Here is a 23851-nt window from a genome sequence, read left to right as displayed (position 1 = left end):
TTTCCGCTCCCGGGATTGGAATGACTCCTTACCCTCTCCCTTAAAACCCACATCCTTTCGTCTTTCCCTCTCCTTCCCCTCTTTCCTGATGAGGCAACAGTTTGTTGCAAAAGCTTGAATTTTGTGTGTGTGTGTTTGTGTTTGTTTGTGTGTCTATCGACCTGCCAGCGCTTTCGTTCGGTAAGTCACGTCATCTTTGTTGTAGGGAAACATTCCATGTAGGAAAAATATATCTAAAAACAAAGAAGATGTGACTTACCAAATGAAAGTGCTGGCAGGTCGACAGACACACAAACAAACACAAACATACACACAAAATTCAAGCTTTCGCAACAAACTGTTGCCTCATCAGGAAAGAGGGAAGGAGAGGGAAAGACGAAAGGATGTGGGTTTTAAGGGAGAGGGTAAGGAGTCATTCCAATCCCGGGGGCGGAAAGACTTACCTTAGGGGGAAATAGATTTTAATGTACAAGACGATTTCAGTTTCGTTTACGAACAACATTTAAAGCGAGTTTTACTTCCAAGCGTTTCGTCTGCTTTCGTGTAAGTATGACGCGCAATTTGTAGTGCCAGCACTGCAACTGGTAGGTGTGCCTTGTCTCCCCCCCCCCCCCCCCCCCCCGCAACGGCTCCTCTCCCCTCGCCAGCCAATGCTTGCTTCGTCCTCTCCCCGCACTCCGCTCACAACTCTGCCGTCTTACAGTTAACACACTGTACCTGCACCTGCCCGTGGATGGTGAGCAGAGCAACACTTGTAGGTGCATTGGAACAGCCTTGTCTAGTACATTATTCATTACCAATATACAGCACAAAATGCAAATGACAAACTGACTGGACCCCTCTGAATTTTAATGCATTATTCACATGTATTTTTTTGATAATGCTTCGTCAAACCAAACCACAATTACCAACAACAAAAAATTAGAAAATGGAAACTTATATTTAATAGCTGCAAATGATACCGCAACAATGAACAATACAGAAAACACAGAAATAAGACCATACTCACCTCACAAAGTTTTTGAAGCTGCAGTGCGTATGTTGCAGCCTTTCGTAATCTAGAAACAAGGTGAAATTTTTTCCTTGGTTCTGTGTTTGATTCTTGACGCAGCTGCATTGCATAGCCCCATGCTCTTTCAGCCATCATCAGTGGAATACATAAGTACCTGCAACAACAACAACAAACCTATTAATGTGTAAAAATTTTCAAACTATTAAAAAATTATACAAAGTATATATAATTCTAAAAAACCTAATTTATTAAAAATTAATGCCCATTTTATAATTTGCAAATACATCTTGCCTCCAAAACAAACTCTGTTGTCGTCAAGAGTGAGTACAAGAATGATTGAATCAATATATGTATTAAATACAAAGAAAAAAACATGATTTTTTATCAGGCAGATGTTCTCCTTACATTGCCACACCATAGCACAAACCTTTTGCCTTAAATACGGCTAAAATAAATGTACAGCTGCTACATACAATAATGTAACACAGCAAAAATGTTTGCTTAGTTTTAATAGCATTTTCAAATCAATGGGCAACAGTCATTTAGAGGGACAGAAATGAGGCCCTACTAGTCTGATGCATATGCCACATAACACCAATCAGTTCTTCCTGCCTCAACAGGATCGAAAGTAGTTGTTATATTATCCAACTAATATTTACAATATATCCATTTTTAAATATCAATTTCAATATATTTCCAAGAACCAAGTGTATAAAGATATAAATGACAAATCCATGCAACAATCACAGCACAATAAAGAGAACCAAATCAAAATATGTTGGGCTAATACGACAACAAAAACAATCCATTTTTTGATGATATAAAGTAATTGGATAGACAAAAAAATCTACTCCTGCTGCCACTTGGTGAGTAAAATAAGTAGCACATTATTTTAGATAATACAGTCATTTTCATTTCCTAGCGCAGTAACAAATGCATGTGCATGTGCATGAACACACAAACACAAAACGATGAGCAACCAAACTACTGAAGTTTAGGCTGAAATCAATATGACAATTAATGAGGGGCAGTGTGCATTACAGTGTGGATGGTTTTTAAGTGGTTTTCCGTCTGTCTCAGCTAATGTGTGCGCAAACACTGTCTTCACGTATGTATACACTGTAATTACTCTACCATGCAAAGATCTGGGGTTATGGGTTACACTTGTCTGGAATGTGATGCTTGGGGGGGCAGGGGGGGGGGGGCACACAATATAAAGAATACAAAACATAAACAACTGTAACATGCATAATTGTTGACAAAAATGCTTTTCATTTTCTCCAACTTAACAGATTTGCACACACATTCTGACAACTGATTAATGCACTCAGTAAGGAGTGTAACCACCTTTGGTAGTAATGCTCATTCTTCTTGCAGAGATGCATGCAAGTCTTGGAGAGTGGTTGGTGGATGCTGACATGAAGCATCCCGTCTCCTTACTGCATATCAGATATACTCTATAGGATTCAAATTTGGAGAGTGAGTAGGCCACACCATGGGTGCATTATCTTCCATTTCCAAGAAAACATCAATCACCAGTGCCCTATGAGGTCGAGCGTTATTGTCCATCAATAAGAAGTCTGGGCCCACAGCACCTCATAACAACTGCTCATGAGATCCCAAGATGTTGTCATGATACCTGATAGCAGTTAAACCTTGCCGATTCACCCACACAATTTCATGAAGAAGTATTTGAGTAGTCAACATAATCTCTGCCCACTCCATTTAGGGATCCTCCTTGATACCTCTCTCTTTCCACAATGTTTGGGTCCCAAAATAATGTTACACGCTCCCTCCAGATGCAAACACATGGACACTTTCTCTCCAGACAAAACTGGGACTCATCTATGAAAAGAACATCGGCCCACTGTTCGACCGTCATGTGGCATGTTGACAACTCCACCCTAGACGCTCCCTCCTGTGAAGACGCATCAGAGGTACACATACAGCAGGTCTCCAACAATAAAGGCCACTCTGCTGAAGCCTTCTATACACCATTAGCCTCGATACAACACGTTCAGTGGATGCTGCGAGGTCAGATGCCAGTTGCCACGCGGTACTAAGGCAGTACCATCATGCCCTTACAGCCAAATAACATTCCTCTTTTTCTGATGTCACACATGGTTGACCCTGGTTTTTTGGATACAGTTTTGGTCTCTATAAACTGTCGCCACATTTGAGAAACAATAGAACGATTCACATTAAGCCATCGGGCTACAACGGTTTCCAATTGTTTTGCTTCCATTCTTCCTACAGTCTTCCACCACAGAGAGTCTGGCAGATGCCTTCCCTATGCCATGGTGCACCATCTGTGACTGTGTACAGAGCGATGGGGATGTGGGGCTACCCGGCAAACATTACCCCATTTGGTAGGTGCCCTTACATCACAGTTAGTGAGATTGTCAATTGTCTGGAATGCAATCTTCTATGCATAACATGATTGTACAGACATCTGTTGAGAGTTTGTATGATTATGTCATGAATTACACACAGGACAGAGAAACAGTGGTTTGTTGCTTTCATTTTGAATGCTACTGGATGTACTATGAAGCTTTATAAGGAAAAAAATAAATTCCACAGGTATGAAGTTTTGGACATAGCTATAGATAAATACCTGGGCAATGCAGGGCTTCTCTGCTAAAGATTTAATATTTCACAGATGTCAGCAGGTTGTTTAGTCTTTCTGGAGTAAACCAAGCATTCTGCCATAGGACAGTCCAATACTTTATACTGAAACTTCAACTATCCATCTCTATTACATTCTTCCACTCAGCTGGAACTACGTTCTTCAACGTGGAGTCTCACACAAAATGACAAACTATTGAGCAATCTGCACATATCGTTTGGGATCCCCATCAACAACTGTCTCGCTAACTGGAATCAGCATTCCTTTTTTCGGAGACGTGATTGGCAATTGAAATCTCACTGATTCTGGCCTTCATAATTTGGTATTTTACATTCCTGTGTAACTGCACATCCATTGTAGAACATTTGCTAGCTCTTGCTGTTGCCTTTTCAATAAAGTTCTGAATCTCTTCAATAAGACTGGGCTCACTGTCTGTATAACAGATGCCATGCATGTCACTGGCATATGTATGATCATGTGCTAATTATCTAGAGAACTTGGGAAATCATTTACATAATATATTAAAAAAATGGAGCCCTGAGGAACTCCAAAATGCGTATTTCTCCTTTCAGTACTTCTCCACCATCATATATAACTTCTGCACGCCATTGTCTGCCTTTTAAATATGTTTCTAGCAATTGTATGAGTTTTCCAGTGACACCATCCATCACAATTTTTGATAAGAGAGTATCATGATGTACTGTATCAAAACCTTTGGAAATGTACAGGGATACTCCTACTGTTTGGGACTTTTCAATTATTTTCTCACGTACATGATGGACAAACTGTGCTATTGCTGACATGGCACTTTGACCTCTTTTGATACCGGGCTGGAAGTCACTTAATATGTAGCATTATTGTAATGTTCCAAGATGCTTTTTAGCATTACACTAGTGGGTCACCAGTGGTTTTGGTACAGACAAAGTACATAAAAAACTTAATTCTATATTTCAATGTGACATAAAATGTGGAATCAGAAAGTGTCCATCATGTCAAAATTAAAAGTTATGACCTGCAAGTTGTACAACATAGCTGAATTTACTGTGTAATTTTTAAGTCTTAGTGTTTGAAAGGAGTGTGATAAAAATTAATGCAGTGACCTTTTTTGTTCTTAACTTTAATGTTAACTACTTTTTAAATGTAATATGTAACATGAGTGTATTTTACATAGTGTATTTAAAACCTCCAGTCACAAACATTTGCTTACTCTTCCTTTTATATTATCTCAAGTCTTCGAATTTTTCTTTTCTTTTTCAGGAATTGATCTGGCTAAGTTCATTCGACAAAAAAGTGTTTTGTAGGCATTGAAAATACAACATGAAGAAATCAAAATGTGGACATACAAACCATCCCGATTTATTTGGTTGTATATGTGGTGAATTCATGACAAGGAAACAAAGACGAACAATTTCTAACTTACTGAAGATGTCATCATTTATTCTTCAAATGCCAACTGGGAGATCAAGATAAAGATTGGGCACCTCACATAACTTGCACTAGGTGCAATTCTCAACTAACACAATGGCTGTAAGGAAAAAAGAGCACTTACCATTTGGCATACCATTGATTTGGCGAGTGCCTCAAAATCATATTGATGATTGCTACTTCTGTTCGACTAATGTAACTGGCTTTTCATCAAAGAATAAGAAGATTATTAAGTACCCTAACCAGCCCCCAGCAATTAGACCTGTTCCCCACAGTGAATACCTGCCAGTTCCAACTACTCCACTAGTGTGGAAAGAAGTTCCCAACTCTGATCATGAATCTACAAATGCTGTGGGAGCACAATGTCAATCAAGTGAAGAGGAGCACTTTCCAGAACATAGACCATATTTAATAACACAAGCAGACTTGAATGACCTAGTTCATGATTTATACTTATACAGGAGTATGCAGGAATTTTATCTTTACGTCTTAAGGAATGGAACTTACTTGATGAAGAAACAAGAATTACTCACTTTAGGCAACGTAATCAAGATCTGATGACATATTACCATATGGTGGGCAACATTTGTGCTTGTAGTGATGTAGTAGGATTAATGAAACAGTTACAACATACCATATGATGCTGCTGAGTGGCACTTGTTTATTGGCGCTTCCAAGACAAGTCTGAAGGCTCTACTATTGCATAATGGTAATACATTTCCATCTGTACCTGTAGGGTACTCTGTGACTATGAAAGAGAACTATGTAAATTTGTCAGAGATACTTGAAGCTATTATGTATAAGGAAAAAAAATTGGAAAATATGTAGTGATCTTAAGGTGATTGGTTTACTAACTGGTCTCCAAATTAGTTTCACAAAGTACTGCTGTTTCCTTTGTCTTTGAGACAGCCATGCAACTGATAAACATCATACAGTTAAACAGTGGCCACCACGAGACAAATTGGCTCCAGAGAGAGAGAATGTGAAATATGTACCTTTGGTGGATTCTCAAAATGTTTTCCTTCCCCCACTGTATATTAAGCTTGGCCTTATGAAGAATTTTGTCACAAGAATGGACAAAAATGCTAATGGTTTCATGTATCTATGTGACACCAAATTGAAAGAGGGGATTTTTATTGGGCCTCAAATCATAAATTTAATGTGTGATAAGAACTTCGAAGAAAAATTAAGTCAGTCAGAACTTGCAGTCTGGCATTCTTTTAAGAATGTCGTTGAAGGTTTCCTAGGAAATACAAGATCAGAAAACAGTAACACATTAGTGGGAACTCTTTAGGAGAACTATAAAAATCTTGGATTCAGAATGTCACCAAAAATGCACTTCCTTCATTCGCATTTAGATTTCTTCCCTGCCAATTTGGAAGTGGTTGGTGACGAACATGGAGAAAGGTTCCATCAGGACATTTTGCAAATGGAAAGCCACTATAAAGTTAGATGGAACCCTTCAATGTTAAGTGACTACTGTTTGTTTTTGAAGCATGAAGGATATATATCCCACAGAAGGAAGTTGTCATCAAAAAGACTCAACTTTCCACCATCAACGTCATCATTGAACAAATGAATGTTGCAATTTTTCTTGTAAAACTGTACATCAGGCCCAGAAAACTAGAGCACGCAGTTTTATGCCATTAAGTTTGTTATATATTGTCTAAATTTAATGTAGACCACCCTGGTCTCTGTTTTTAGATATAGGCATTTGAAAAACCTCCGTAACAAAAAAATTGGAGGGTGATGGCGAAAATCTAACTGCATTTCCAGATTCAGCAAGTCCAAATTAGTTAGGTTCACCATGTTTTATCTCTGTACAGGAAAAAAAAGTTTTTTGTTGTATAGTGTTATTTTTTCAATTAGTCTTCTGGATGTTGAGATTAGATCAATAGATCTGTGGTTCTGAACATGTTTTATTTCCCATTTTCTGTGTAAAGGTTTGAGTATAGCCAATTTCAACTTGTCAGGGATTACACTGTCTTCAAGAACACAGTTTATTAGATAAACCAACAGTTTCACTAGCTCACATTTACATTTCTCCAATACAAATGGAGAAATTCCATCTAATCCTACTGAGTTTTTGTTTCCAAGGCTATCAATGAGCTGCAGTATGTCATTAGTGCCTACTGAAGGTAGTGTACTGCAGTTCTGTTCATTAATGGACTCAAATGTATGTCACGCATCCACCTTATGCAGATATCACTTTGAATAGTATTTATAAAGTAATCATTAAAAATACTAATAACTAGAAGGGCAGCAGAAATGTTATTCACAGTTAATTATACATTAGTAATTTTACTTTCTGTTCCATTTTTTTCTAATTTTATTTACAACTGACAAGCAAGGCTGGCTAATTCTTTCTGCTTTTATGTCTTCTTTGTGCAACTGATACTTGCACTGCTTGGAGAGCTCCTTATATAACTCTGTGTTAGTCAGCCTGTGCATGCTATATATGTTTTCTGTTTCTCCTTTTAGAACTTTTGTTTTAACATCTAATGGTACAGCTTTTGGTATTAAAGGTGGATTTTTGTAATCTACATCTACATGGATACTCTGCAAATCACACTTAAGAGCCTGGCAGAGGTTCATCGAACTACCTTTACAATCATTCTCTATTATTCCAATCTCGAACAGTGCGCGGAAAAAACAAGCACCTTTATCTTTCCATGCAGGCTCTGATTTCACTTATTTTATTATGATGATCGTATCTCCCTATGAAGGTCGGCATCAACAAAATATTTTCGCATTTGGAGGAGAAAGTTGGTGTTTGAAATATTGTGAGAAGATCCCGCCGCAACAAAAACTGACTATTTTAATGATGTCCACCCAAAATTCTGCATCATGTCCTTGACACACTCTCCCCTATTTCTCGATAATACAAAACATGCTGATCGTCTTTAAACTTCCTTGATGTACTCTGTTAATCCTGTCTGGTTAGGATCCACTATGGTGCAGCAGTTCTCCAAAAAGAGGATAGACAAGCACAGCATACGCAGTCTCTTTAGTAATCTGTTACAATAAAACACAGTCTTTGGTTTACCTTCCCCACAACAGTTTCTATGTGTTCTTTCCAATTTAAGTTGTTTGTAACTGTAATTTATAGGTATTTAGTTGACTTTATGGCCTTTAGATTTGACTTATTTATCGTGTAGCCGAAGTTTAACAGATTCCTTTTAGCACTCATGTAGATGACCTCACACTTTTTGTTATTTAGGGTCAATTGCCGATTTTCACACCATACAAATATCTTTTCTAAATCATTTTGGAATTTGTTTTGATCTTCGGATGACTTTACTAGATGATAAACAACAGCATCATCTGTAAACAACCTAAGATGGCTGCTCAGATTGTCTCCAAAATCATTTATATAGATGAGGAACAGCTGAGGACCTATAACACTACCTTGGCGAATGACTGCGAACTGTGGCCTCTCTGACAGGAAATCACAAATCCACTAACATAACTAAGACGGTATTCCACAAGCACACAATTTCACTATAAGCTGCTTGTGGGGTACAGTGTCAGAAACCTTCTGGAAATCTAGAAATATGGAATCAATTTGAAATCACTTGTCAATGGCACTCAACACTTTGTGTGAGTAAAGAGCTAATTTTGTTTCACAAGAATGATATTTTCTAAATCTTGTGTTGACTGTTTTTCAATGACCTTTCTTTTCGAGGTAATTCATAATGTTCGAACACAATATATGTTCCAAAATCCTGCTGCATATCGACATTAATGATATGGACCTGTAATTTAGTGGATTACACCTACTACCTTTCCTGAGTATTGGTGTGACCTGTGCAGCTTTCCAGGCTTTGGGTATGGATCTTTCATCAAGCAAGAAGTTGCATATGACAGTTAAGTATGGTGCTATTGCATCAGCATACTCTGAAAAGAACGTAATTGGTATACAGTCTGGAACATATGACTTGCTTTTATTAACTCCTAGGATATCTACTTCTAAGTTGTTCATGGTGACAACTGTTCTTGATTCGAATTCTGGAATACTTACTTCATCTTCTTTGGTGAACGAATTTCAGATGGCTGCGTTTAGTAACCGTGCTTTGGTAGCACTGTCGTCAATAGTATTTCCATTGCTATCATGCAGAGAAGGCACTGATTGTGTCCTGCCACTAGAATACTATACATATGACCAGAATCTCTTTGGATTTTCTATCCCAGGTTTCGAGAAAAACTTTTGTTCTGGAAACTATTATAAGCATCTCACATTGAAATCCACACTAAAATTTGAGCTTCTGTAAAAGATCACCGATCTGGTGGTTTTGTGTTTGTTTAAATTTTACGTGCTTTTTTTGTTGTTTCTGCAACAGTGTTCTGAGCCGTTTTGTGTACCAAGGAGAATCATCTCCGTCGTTTGTTAATTGATTTGGTATAAATCTCTTGATTGCTGTCCATACTATTTCTCTGAATTCAAGCCACACCTAGTCTACACTTACACTGTTAATATGGAAGAAGTGGAGATTGTCTCTCAGGAAGGCATCAAGTGAATTTTTTTCTGATTTTTTGAATAGTATATTTTTCGTTTATTTTTGGAGGCTTTGGGGGTTACAATATTCAATCTCACTACAGCAACCTTGTGTTCACTAATCCCTGTATCCATTTTGATGCTCATTATTAGCTCAGGACTATTTGTTGCTAAGAGGTCAAGTATGTTTTCATAACCATTTAACATTCAAGTGGGCTCATGAACTAACTGCTTGAAATAATTTTCAGAGAATGCATTTAGCATAATTTCAGATGATGTTTTACGTGCACCTCCAGATTTAAACATGTATTTTTGCCAACATATTGAGGGTAAAATAAAGTCACCACCAACTATGATTACATTAGTCGGGTATATGTTTGAAATCAAACTCAAGTTATCTTTGAACCTTACAGCAACTGTATCATCTGAGTTGTGAGGTCAGTAAAAGGATCCAGTTATTATTTTATTCTGCTTGCCAAGAATGACCTCTGCCCATAATAACTTGCAGGGACTATCTACTTCAATTTTATTCTAACAGCAACAAACATGCCACCACCAACTGTCTTTAGCCTATCCTTTCAGAACACCATTAGGTTCTTTGCAAAAATTTTGGCTGAACTTATCTCCAACTTTCAGTGCCTACAAAAATTTGAGCATCAGTGCTTTCTATTAGCACTTGGAGCTCTGGTACTTTCCCAACACAGCTGCAACAATTTACAACTGTTATACCGATGGTTCCTGCATCCATGTTCTTCCTGCATTCACACTCTTAATGGGATGGTTCTATTTATGAGTCCAGTCAAAACTTCTAAGAACATGCTATATTTATTGTTGATCTCAGTGATGGTAATTACCTATTCAGAAGATTTCTTATTTATACTATGTCTCAGTATAGCCATGTTGTTTGGAGATAATCTTCTCATACTCATATTTTTTATGGTCAAAGTTTGTTAAATTTTAGTAGTGCCTGACCTAAATGATCCTAGAGGTGTACAATGATAATGGAAATTCCTGGATGGAGGAGTATGTAAAATAAGAGGAAGGCAACCACTAATCTGCAGCAGATAAATGCACGGAACACAGAAACACATAACAGAAAATAACATTCACACTAGCTTTGGAGCACTAGCTCCTTTTCTAGCTAAACTAAACACACAGAGACACCCAAATGCATACTCCTGATGCCACGGCCAAGAGACTGCGCACTGTGGCCACAGGAGTGTATGTTTGGGTGTCTGTGTGGTTGTGTGTGTGGATATGTGTACTTCAGTTAGAAACAGAGCTAGTACTGAAAAGCTAGTGTGAATCCTGTTTTCTGTTGCAGTTTCTGTGCTCCACATAGTGATGATCTGCTTTAGGTGAGTGGTTGCCTTTCCCTTATTTTATGTACTGATCTGAGAGGTGACCGTTTATGATGTCCAAGAGATGATGTGGTCATAATTCGTTATAACATGAGCTACTGAACTGCTTTATGTGCTAACTATTCTAGTGACTACTAGTCCAAGTAGATCTTACCACATAAGATAGAATACAATCTGTGAAACAGTTGCTTTCTTGACAGTCACGTAAAGTGTTATGTTCAGATTTGCAAGTATGACGAGATTTACACTTTTACAACCTGACAGTTTACTGAGAAGTCCATAAGTGACTTCATGAAAGCGTCAAACTTTCTAGAGGGGAATCTATACATTCTTATAACAAAGAAAGGAACAGTGTGAAATACAAATCTGAGAATTGCAATTTCGAACTATTTACAACAAAACTTGTACACCCAACGCACTCTTTCTGTGATCGTTATGAACGTATTTCAACTACAAGTACACATACTAGTGCTGTACTATGTATTTATTTACTCGCAGTGACACAATTTGCATAATTCGAACTTATGCAAGCCATGTGCCAACTGGGAATGAAATTATGAAATTACTTTTTCTCACGTAAATTACTTTTTCTCAACAACACCACCTTTAATATGTTTTCTGCAGTAAGATTATGTTTTGGTATAGCCTTCTGATTTAAATGATTAACGTTATCTACTGACTTCTGGTGTTCTGTAACAACATCCAGTGATAAATGATTCAGAGGCATCCATTTTGCTTCCTAAGCCTTAATACGTTATAATACAAAAATGATAGATTTCCTGTCTTACTCATACCATGACCATGGTGACTGGCTTCTCAATTTGGTCCTATAGAACTACGGTGTAAATAAATAAATAAAACTAAAAAGTATTAAATCTGCTGTGTATAATGGTGTTTCTAGCAAAATATTAAAATTATGTGCTGACTTATTAATATTCCCCTCCAGCTACCTTCAAAATCAGACAATGACTCTGGGCATATTTGCTGACACACTTAAAATACTCTGTAGTAACACCCATCCACAACACTAGAAATAATAAAACCAACTCTAATTACAAATTTATATCACTCAAAAGTGTTTGGGAAATTGGCCTATGACATAATACTGCCTCATTTAACAGAGTAGAACTTGTTAACCACCTCTCAGTTGAGCTTTTGTAAACGATTCTCTGCAGAAAAAGCGATGCACTACTTCACATGTGAAGTGCTAGTAGAGCTAAACAAGAAAAAATTATTCAGTTGGTATATTCTGTGACATTTATAAAGCCTCTGATTGTGTGGATCACAAAATTCTACTTGCAAACTAAATTATTATGGCATTAATGGCATCCTTCTTGTATGGATGGGATCCTACCTCCGTTAAAAAAAAAAGCAGGGGGTCTCATTAACAGACTATCTCAGGCACAAAAATAACATGACATGTGGAGTGCCGCAGGGATTAGCACTGGGCCCATTCATGTTTCTAACCTACATAAATGATCTTGCTGATCACACAAGCATACTAATTGAGGGTTCAAATTTGTTCCAAGCAGACACAGCTAAGATAACAATTGAACATACCTACAAGTGGTTCAAAGCTGACTGTTTAAGTCTTAAACTCACAAAGAATCATGTTATGCAATTGCAAACAGGCAATAGTGATCCTTTAGCACCAGAAGTAGATATCAATTGTCCTTCACAGAATGAAGCACAGTGTGTAAAATCCCTTGGGTTACAGCTGGATAACAAATTAAAATGGATTCAACACATAGGTTAATTAATCAAGAAGCTCAGTTCAGTGCATTATACCCTTACAACATCATCATACAGGACAAGGCAGCAACCATTGACACCTCAGGATATCCCATGTCACGAGACAGTGCCATTGGCACAAGAGACAAGCTGGTTAATGTGATTTTGTGCTCTCAGCACTCTCCAGTGGCAGCTGTTTGCTTTATTTGGCTTGCCAACTACACAGTCTGTTCATGAAAATGTGTAGAATTCCTATGATAGCTCTATTAAAATGTACATTTACTTTCTTGACTGTATCCTAGTCATGTTGTTCTGCCTGTGCTATACATAAATAAAAACTTCAATGTACATAAAAACATAATAACACAAAAATCAAAGATGCATGTCCCCTGCATGTCCAATCAGGAAGGACATTAACTTATAGAAGTTCACCAAATCGAACAAACTTACTCCTGACTTAGGGTGCGTTTATATCATCATATATTACAGAAATTATTTCTATTAATTTCATAGGAAACAGTCACAACCTTTTAGAAAATGCATGGGTGGGGAAAAAAAGTTAGGATGAAGCGGGATGTGAACCCTCTTTCAATCCGCCTTGTTTCTGGATCATGACACCTCAATCAACTATGCTATGCTGAAACTCAGCTGCTATTGGCCTCTTATTTTATGTTACAGTCTTCTAAAGGCTTTACTTGCTGAAATGTAATTATAACAAATGTAACAAGAGTGACACCTTTTCATGGGTTGTTGTCTTAAAATAGCTTACTCTCATAACATGTGAGCTATGACACAAAAATACTTTAATACGAAAATTCTTTAACCATCAAAATGACATTTCCAGTCATTTTATTACAACAAATCGTACCAATACCAATTTGTTCTCGAGCCATTCAATGTGCTGGTGCTCAGAAATAGCATCTATTCATAGGGTCTAACGTATAACATAAAACCCACCGAATATAAGCTTCTACTGAAGATGACACATACAGTCTTGCTTTCTGGCTGTGACATAGGGAGCATTCTTGCTTCCTGTTGGTTTTACTTTTTTGTCGAAATATCACAGAACTTATTTTGTCAAACAATGGAAAATTCAGGATGGAATATAACAATATAATGAAAAGGATAGTTGCTACTCACTATATAGTGGAGATGCTGCGTCGCAGAAAGGCACAACAAAAATACTGTCACACAATTAGCTTTCAGCCAACAAGGCCTTTGTCAAAATTGGACAACACCACTCATGCAAATGCAACTCAAACACACATGACCACTGTCTCTGGCAACTGGAGCCAGAACTTATTTTGTGTTTCACGTGAAAAAATGGCTACTCAAAGAGAAATAGCAGAAAGTGACATCAGAAAACTCGTAGAGTGCCACATCTACTGTAACTAACTTGTCCCATGTGCCAACGGTTTTAGGAGTATCTCTCACTGTGTTCATTTGCATCTCTTTTGAATTATGAAATTATCTTGTGAGGTAGTGCACCTAAAGTTAAAAAGCTGTTTGTTCAGCAGAAACATGATGTATGAATACTAAAGTACATAACCAAACATCTTGCAGAATACGTACACTCACTTGTCAATACATTTCCTCCTTAATGCTTTGAGTAGCAGTGGTTTCTGCCTCAAACCACAATTTTATTAATTTTGTTTTGACATATCAGTGCCTTTCGCATGAAACTGCTGAAGCTATCGCAAGACAGACATCTAGTGGTACAATGAGGTACCTCTATAAATGTAGTACATTGTAGTGGTCATTTACGGATTCAAAGTAACAATTAGTGTGGAGATTGTGCAACATGACTGTAGGAAACAGTCACGTGTACTTTTTTTTTATTTTTGGTGATAATACTGAGTGCCTCAACGACTGTGAAAATAAGTGTATGTAAAGTTACTGCAATGAAAATTTGAGTTCGTAGTACTGCTTTTGTGACTAGTTTCAAAATGAAACCACTGGGATAGTACATACTTTTGATACAATTTTTTTTAAATGTTAGGTCCATTTTTGCTTGTTAAGTAGGACTATAATTTGTTTTAGGCATTATGAGTTCATGTCAGTTTCGAGATGTGGGATTGTGTCTACGAAAAATGGGAAATTGCTTCCAAATATATCACACGAAATGGGTGGTTGAAAATTGTATGACCCAGTGGTCCCAAAATGAACCTGCCTCTTTCAAACAACTGATTGTTTACTTTTTATCAGTTTCTTTCAGAATTTGTTGCTTGTATGATAACCAAGGTTAATTTTGTGAAAAATTTTAAAATCATATTTTTTCATATTGATGGAATTCAAAGGGTTAATGGTTTATGTTGCTGACAGTAAAAACCAGCTTCTGTTTCACTGTGATTTATAAAACCATAATACAAGACATATAATACTTTTCATGCAGACTTTACCTCCTTGATTAAAGTTCAGAATGAAGTTACATACTCTGGTGGGAAGACATTCAACAAGCTTCCATCTAAAATAAAGGAAGAGAATGGAAACCCTTACCTATTCAAAAGAAAATTAAAAAAATACCTCATTAACCACCCTTCTACAAATAATCCGAATATTTAGATTCAAGGTTTGAAACATTCTGTTAGATAAATGATAAGTACCAGTGTTCCCCATACTACTAGAAAATAAGTAACAACATACTATAAATAGGGCTCAGTATTAATATACAAAGAAATATTTCCTTTGGAAAATACAATTTTAGTTGAGTAAATATTAAGATATTAATTAAATGATACCTGATGCCTTTGTCTCGTGTTAATGTATACCTTGAAGCAAATAGTGATTTTAGAATGGTTGGCAAATGAAATGCCAGTTTCAAATAAGGACCTCCTTTTATGAGATAGGTGATAGTTGCAGCTGAGTGAAATGAAAGGAGAGGAGATGTACAAGGGATGTTACAAGAGGGCCACTGGCATTAAAATAACCCATTCATGATAGATTCCACATGGGTACAACATAATGCAATACTTCAATGTTAGGTGGATAAGAGAAATTCACTATGTTGGTAGGAAAGTAGGCTGATCCTTATAGACAGTGGCTAGATTTATCAAAAACTAGATTTCTTGTTAGATGATTCAATTGTGATATAATTAATAAGCAAAGCATGGCTCTAATCATTCTGCAATCTTGTCTGGACCCTTTAGCTCCATCTCTATTGACATTTTCTTCTACAAAGTTTTCAAGCTCACACGATCATTCCTACATCTAAAACAATTTAAGGCTGCATGAAGTTGTAAAAATGTACAATTCACAGAACCACTGGTCTGTGCTTCAGCAGGCAGTAGTTTTGAGAACTGATGGAAGTGATTGAAACATAATACAGCTACTGTGAAACAACAAATCTAACTCAGTTTAAAAACTATCTCAAATACGACTCTTCAGTAGTACCTACTTCTCATCTTTCACCATTGTTTCTGTAACATCTTTTCTCTTGAAGTGGCGCTTATCTCCTTGTGTAACCTTGAGTACTTTCCTCAACCGCCTGATGCGACGAGAACAGTAGCACCTGTGGGTACAGAGAATGAGAATTACTGCAAACATACAGATAAATTACCAATAAGAGTTATTTATGCACTAATGGCAAAAGACAAAGGCATCTAAAATTTGTTTTTCCAGAAAATTACATTGCCAACTTAAAATATATATATATATAAAAACAAAGATGTTGTGACTTACCGAACGAAAGCGCTGGCAGGTCGATAGACACACAAACAAATACAAACACACACACAAAATTCAAGCTTTCGCAACAAACTGTTGCCTCATCAGGAAAGAGGGGAAGGAGAGGGAAAGACGAAAGGATGTGGGTTTTAAGGGAGAGGGTAAGGAGTCATTCCAATCCCGAGAGCGGAAAGACTTACCTTAGGGGGAAAAAAGGACAGGTATACACTCGCGCACACACACACATATCCATCCCACATATACAGACACAAGCAGACATATTTAAAGACAAAGAGTTTGGGCAGAGATGTCAGTCGAGGCGGAAGTGAAGAGGCAAAGATGATGTTGAATGACAGGTGAGGTATGTGTGGCGGCAACTTGAAATTAGCAGAGATTGAGGCCTGGTGGGTAACGGGAAGAGAGGATATATTGAAGAGCAAGTTCCCATCTCCGGAGTTCAGATAGGTTGGTGTTGGTGGGAAGTAACCAGATAACCCGGACGGTGTAACACTGTGCCAAGATGTGCTGGCTGTGCACCAAGGCATGTTTAGCCACAGGGTGATCCTCATTACCAACAAACACTGTCTGCCTGTGTCCATTCATGCGAATGGACAGTTTGTTGCTGGTCATTCCCACATAGAATGCATCACAGTGTAGGCAGGTCAGTTGGTAAATCACGTGGGTGCTTTCACATGTGGCTCTGCCTTTGATCGTGTACACCTTCCGGGTTACAGGACTGGAGTAGGAGTAGGTGGTAGTGGGAGGGTGCATGGGACAGGTTTTACACCGGGGGCGGTAACAAGGATAGGAGCCAGAGGGTAGGGAAGGTGGTTTGGGGATTTCATAGGGATGAACTAACAGGTTACGAAGGTTAGGTGGACGGCGGAAAGACACTCTTGGTGGAGTGGGGAGGATTTCATGAAGGATGGATCTCATTTCAGGGCAGGATTTGAGGAAGTCGTATCCCTGCTGGAGAGCCACATTCAGAGTCTGGTCCAGTCCTGGAAAGTATCCTGTCACAAGTGGGGCACTTTTGTGGTTCTTCTGTGGGGGATTCTGGGTTCGAGGGGATGAGGAAGTGGCTCTGGTTATTTGCTTCTGTACCAGGTCAGGAGGGTAGTTGAGAGATGCGAAAGCTGTTGTCAGGTTGTTGGTGTAATGGTTCAGGGATTCCGGACTGGAGCAGATTCGTTTGCCACGAAGACCTAGGCTGTAGGGAAGGGACCGTTTGATGTGGAATGGGTGGCAGCTGTCATAATGCAGGTACTGTTGCTTGTTGGTGGGTTTGATGTGGACGGACGTGTGAAGCTGGCCATTGGACAGGTGGAGGTCAACGTCAAGGAAAGTGGCATGGGATTTGGAGTAGGACCAGGTGAATCTGATGGAACCAAAAGAGTTGAGGTTGGAAAAGACCACCACCACCCCCACCTACTCCAGTCCTGTAACCCGGAAGGTGTACACGATCAAAGGCAGAGCCACATGTGAAACCACCCACGTGATTTACCAACTGACCTGCCTACACTGTGATGCATTCTATGTGGGAATGACCAGCAACAAACTGTCCATTCGCATGAATGGACACAGGCAGACAGTGTTTGTTGGTAATGAGGATCACCCTGGGGCTAAACATGCCTTGGTGCACGGCCAGCACATCTTGGCAGTGTTACATCGTCCGGGTTATCTGGATACTTCCCACCAACACCAACCTATCCGAACTCCGGAGATGGGAACTTGCTCTTCAATATATCCTCTCTTCCCGTTACCCACCAGGCCTCAATCTCCGCTAATTTCAAGTTGCCGCCACACATACCTCACCTGTCATTCAACATCATCTTTGCCTCTTCACTTCCGCCTCGACTGACATCTCTGCCCAAACTCTTTGTCTTTAAATATGTCTGCTTGTGTCTGTATATGTGGGATGGATATGTGTGTGTGTGTGCGAGTGTATACCTGTCCTTTTTTCCCCCTAAGGTAAGTCTTTCCGCTCCCGGGATTGGAATGACTCCTTACCCTCTCCCTTAAAACCCACATCCTTTCGTCTTTCCCTCTCCTTCCCCTCTTTCCTGATAAGGCAACAGTTTGTTGCAAAAGCTTGAATTTTGTGTGTGTGTTTGTATTTGTTTGTGTGTCTATCGACCTGCCAGCGCTTTCGTTCGGTAAGTCACATCATCTTTGTTTTTAGATATATTTTTCCCACGTGGAATGTTTCTATATATGAACTCATGGGAAATCAACACACTCCAGCACTTGCCAATAATATCTTTTCACAGGTTTCAACAAAAGGTTGTTTGGCTGTTACTACTAAGAATGTCTTTTGCTTTAGAGTCTGTTCAGCAACTAGCAAATCAATACTTCAGCATCTGTGATGTGTATTCGAATAATCTCGGGCACCCAGTCTGCTGCTACTCTCTCTTCCTCGGTGCTCTGTGCATGCATCCTCCCTCCTCTGCTGATGCCCCTACTGTCGCTGAAACAGCAATGGATGTGTATTCATATGGAATTTGTGTCACCTCATCTACAATCATTTCTTTCAAAAACAATAATACAGCTTACTTTCAGACCATCCCTCGTATATGTGTGGACCTAACAACATACATGTCATAACTTATTCTAATTTCCCCTGATTTCGTCTACAATTTCCATTTGTCCCTTCCTACCAAATGTTTCCATTATTACCTTTCCATATTTCCATCTTTAATTATCCACTACCTTTTCAACTTTGTGATTTCTTTCATTGTCTGATTTTCCCCCCCTCCACTAATTGCTTCGTAATTACATTTTCTCTTTTGTTGCTCATATTTGTACCCCTATGTTTCTTGTTTTAGTTTGTCCTCCCCTTATATCAAAGCGTGGCTTCCCATAGGGCCACTTCGCAGCGATGCTAAGTGGTTTGCAAGCAGTTCTTCCGCTGATTTCTGTGGTGCTGCTATCGAGTGTAAGCGACACTCCAAATGCACGTTAGTGGCATTACAAAGACACATTAGTGGCACTGCAAGCTCTGCTCACTTTGTGTAAAATACTAAGCAATAAGTGGAGGATATTTCATTAAATTTTCAACAAGATTTGGCAGAAACTTGCTGCCTTCTGCATAACTTCAACAGGTAAAGAGATGGATTTATGTTTGAGGACACACTTTCTGTTACTGGACTAGAGGATGAAATGCAAGTAGTCAACTCTCTTCCTGTAAATGCTACGAAATGCATCCGAACAGCATCTGATGATTACTTCATGAATGAAGGGGCATGGAAGTGATTTAAACGTACATAAAATTTGAAATCAGGAGTAATGTGCAGCTAAGATGTTTGCTTGAACCACAACTTTGCATGAGCTGAATTTGTGAGGTATTTTAGTTACTACAGTGCATTCTATATGACTGTTATTTGGTGGAATTAATGTTACTTTTCTTATCAACTAACTTTTTTTCTGTTGTGACTGTGTCAGTGAAATTTGTTTGGAATGTCTCTCTGTTGGACTACCACGAATTCTTCTTTGCAGTCTTTTTGCTGCAATTGTCATCTTTCAGCGTCCATATGGCAGGCCACTTTTCAATCTCAATGACAAAATCTTCTGTATTGATGTATCTTCCCACATCCAACACCAATGGCTAGGACAGTGTACAACCAACCACTTCCACTTTCCAGCAGCTACTGTGCTAGGAACGAAGAGTTCCACAACTTGTGTGCTGGCAGTGCTGCGCTTGTGTGTTTGAAATAGTAATGGGGTTGTGATGCAGTCTGAATGCTACAGGTACTGTAATGATCCTTGCATAGTTATAAGTGAGCCACCTTTCGCAGGCGCCACTCACGGTAAAGCAGACTGCCAAGACAGCCAGCAGCACAACTGTTCAGTGGCTGTGGCTACATATGAAACCACTCATATAACTGCAGCATTCACCAGCGGTAGCACTGCTACAAGGCACCACTAAGTGGCTACATCTGACGAGGTCGAAAGTCTTTAAACATCCTCTTGGACATTAGTAACTTATCGTTTTCTTAATATCATTGGCTGCTACATTTTCATTGTCAATTTCTATATCATACTGTCCTAATTATTTTCATTGATTTTTGTTTCAGCATGGTTCCTACAAAATGGTCACTCCAATAATACTTCCTGCAGTGCAGTCACAGGAATAGCTGCTTCAATTAAAGTCAAATGGTGTCTGACATTATCAACAGCTTTCTCAGCGAAGCAATCCTAGTCAGTCTTGGCTAGAAGGTGACACTGTACTCAGTGCACCTACACTCATAAACATAATTATCTTATTAGTTTCAAATACTAGGAAGCATGTCTCTTGTACATAATCACAATCGTATGACAACATTAACTTGGAGACAAGATGGCTACAACAATGTCAGTGCACAATACGAAGCTAACATTGGTAGTGAACAGAAGCATGTGATATCAGCCCGAAGTTACACAGTCTTCCGACTTCAGTTAAAACAGCTATTCCGACCAGTCACCAGACTGAGAGTCTTCTAAGGTTGAACAATTTATACTTCATCCTTCAATTTTTTTTATTTTCCACAAAACCATTTCCCTTTCTTCCTTGCCAGATAATGGTACCTCAGATTCTGAAAGCTGGTACTTCTGTTGTATTTTGCTAGTGTAAGTCATTCCTATTTTTACTGACTGTGTTGAATTAAATTCATAGGTTGCCTATCACTCACAGACAATGTAAGTGTCTGTGCCCATCCTCTACTGACTCAATCACTCAAAAACTCTTATTTCTTTTTACTAAATTTTGTTCTCTCATTAGCAACCATTTTCTCTGATTTATCAACCATCTTCTCAAAATGTGAATTATATTACGCCAAAAAAAAAAAAAAAAAAACAATTTGGTATATTTTATGCTCTATATGTATACAGTCGTTTGCAAATTACTTGAGACAAGTTCCCATTTTAAGGGTAACTGAAGCTGTTTTGCTGTAACCACTTTCATCCACCCAATTGTTGGGCTCTCGGCGGATTATTGCCGCCTTGGCTATGAACAACTGTAGGTCCCCTTCAGTTCAGTTGAGTGCTTGTACATGTAGCAACAGTGTAAATTGTTATTTGCACGTTCTCAACAAGAAAACTTTGTGTTTCCATTGAAATGACCACATTCACCTAAGAAGCAGACAAAAATAGTTCCTCTTCATGAACATACATCTATGGCTATAAGAGACATTGCCTCTGTTGTTGATCTAGGAAAATCTAGTGTTTCAAGACTTACTGGGACATATAGTGAGAATGTTTCATTGTCTCCATAAAGAAAAGGCAGATTTGGATGAAAACGAAAAATCACCCCAAGAACTCACAAAACTCTACTTAGAAACAGAAGATTTCATCCTCATAAGACAAATAAGGACCTTCAGAAAGATTTATTGGCTACTCGGATTAAAACTGACCCTTCAGCAGTATGTGCAGGTCTCTTGATTGTAGGTGGAAGGCACAAAATCCAAAAGAAGCAGCTGTTAATACCTGCCATGAAGGAAAACTGTTTGGCATTGGCTGAAATATGTACACCTTGTACTTCCACTGATTGGAAATCTGTAATCGTCAGTGATGAGTCACATTTTATTGCTCAAGAATACAGAGCAGGGTTGTCAGGCGAAGCACCCATGAGGCACGAGATCTGATCATCTTGAACAGACTCTAAAATACACTCACAAAAAATGTTTTGGGGTTTCTTCACTGCAAGTGGCCCTGAGGCACTAGTTCCAGTTGATGGCACGACGAATTCAAGCAAATACATGAAAACCCTTTGGCACAGGATTATACCATTCCTACAGATCTTTTCAGATGGTCAACGAACATTTCAACATGATCTGGCCCTGTGTCACACTTCTAAAGCAGTCAAGACATTCATGGAAGAAAACATTAATGTGCTTCAGTGGCCTCGTAAATCACCCGACTTAAACCACTGTGAATTTGGGGATTATTGTGAAAACGTGTCTTGGTAAAGTGGACTGATTAATAAAGAACACGTTTGTACATGTGGTAAAAGTATGGTTTCATGGCGATGAACATCTATGAAACATTTGCTCTAAACTGATCGAATCTATGCCACAATGTGTTCAGAAGCTCATTAAAACAAAAGGACGTATTAGTTATTAATGTTCACTAAGCTAATAAATATATTATACATATAGTAATAGAGTTAGTTTCATGTTCCATGGATCATTTTGCATGACAGATTGTAATGATGTGGAACGAGTCACTTTACATTCACATGTACATAGTTCAAGATTATCATCATGTCCTAATTAATTTGTGCACTAATGTGTGATATTTCGCCCTATTTGCTTCCAAAGGTACTGAGATAAACAATGGACAATTCATTTCAGAATAAAAACAGTTTTGGTTGTGAAATTATTTAATATCAGTGACACACTTCACCCTTTTGGGGCATCATCAGATTGTGTAAAAGTAGCTGGATATAAAACTCATATGTCCAAAAGTCATATAAAATGGAAAACAGATGCAGCAGTAACTGGATATGTAATCCATCTGTTGGAAAAACAGTAAAATGCAAGGTGGACCTCCAACACACCAGCTGACTCTGCCACAGTAGTACAAAATAGGGACATTTTTACAAGTAAATGCGGTAGTACAGTAGTATTCATTTGCAGCTCATACTGCATTTATTTTGTAAGCGTTGCCCTATTTTGTACTGCTACGGCAGAGTCACCTGGAGTTTTCGAGGCCCACCTTGCATTTTATATGTTTTTATGATGGATGGAGTACATATTCAGTTACTGTTGCATCTATTTTCCATTTTATATGGCTTTATGATGGATTTGTTTCATATCTAGCTACTTTCCCACAATCTGATGATGCCCCAAAAGGGAGAATCATGTCAATGATATTAAATACTTTCACAACCAAACCCTTTTTATCCTGAAATAATTTGAGACTGGTTGCTGTAGCACCCTGCCACAACTGAATGGAACAATTTTTAGTGGTCAGTTCACCCTTTACCATTTTCACTCCTTCCGTTTTCTCCCAGTATTCTGAGATTTTGCACAAACCTCTGGAAATGAAATCCTGGCTTGGAGACACACTTCCTATAATTCTCCGTCTTCATGTTATTTCTGTAGTTAGGTTTATTTATATCACTCATAACTACTACAGCCTTGAAGAGCCTAAACCCCATTATCACTATAAATTCTTCTATAAATGAACTATTGATAAAAAAGCACAGGTAAGTTTTCACAGTACTCCTGTACTACGTGATTGACTTACAATCTATTTTGTCTTATGTGCTCCTCACATGCTCCACATTACAATATTGTGTCAATTGGTACTTGCCAATGTGGAACCCATATGTATTGCGAGTGAGATGCTTGCCTTGCAAAATACAAGAACAAATTATGCAGAATGGGTGAAACAAGTCCAAGAAGCTTTCTGTGAGCATTTCAGTGGATTAGAGGCTTTTTCATAGAAGCATTTGTTAGTCAAGAACAACAATGGTTGGATAAGCGAGTGACTGCGTGTGAGATCGCTCTCTAAGTTTTCGTATATTTTTAGGTTTCAGCTACATATTTTAACGGGTTTTG

At 38.4% G+C, this 23851-nt stretch overlaps 1 protein-coding gene across 1 annotated transcript in view; it reads right to left on the bottom strand.

Moving 5' to 3' along the window:
• LOC126235869 (signal recognition particle subunit SRP68) overlaps positions 1-23851 on the bottom strand; it is an 85155-nt gene that overhangs the window by 45150 nt on the left and 16154 nt on the right. Inside the window, exons 3-4 of the mRNA XM_049944773.1 lie at positions 16045-16158; positions 1010-1166 (exon numbers count right to left, since the gene is read on the bottom strand). Of these exons, the coding sequence (XP_049800730.1) occupies positions 1010-1166; positions 16045-16158 (271 nt within the window). The remainder of the gene's footprint in view (positions 1-1009; positions 1167-16044; positions 16159-23851) is intronic.

Source organism: Schistocerca nitens, chromosome 2 (genome assembly GCF_023898315.1).
Source record: "Schistocerca nitens isolate TAMUIC-IGC-003100 chromosome 2, iqSchNite1.1, whole genome shotgun sequence".
Lineage (NCBI taxonomy): Eukaryota > Metazoa > Arthropoda > Insecta > Orthoptera > Acrididae > Schistocerca > Schistocerca nitens.
Note: the sequence above shows the minus strand (reverse complement) of the source record. Positions and strands in the feature narration are given on the sequence as shown.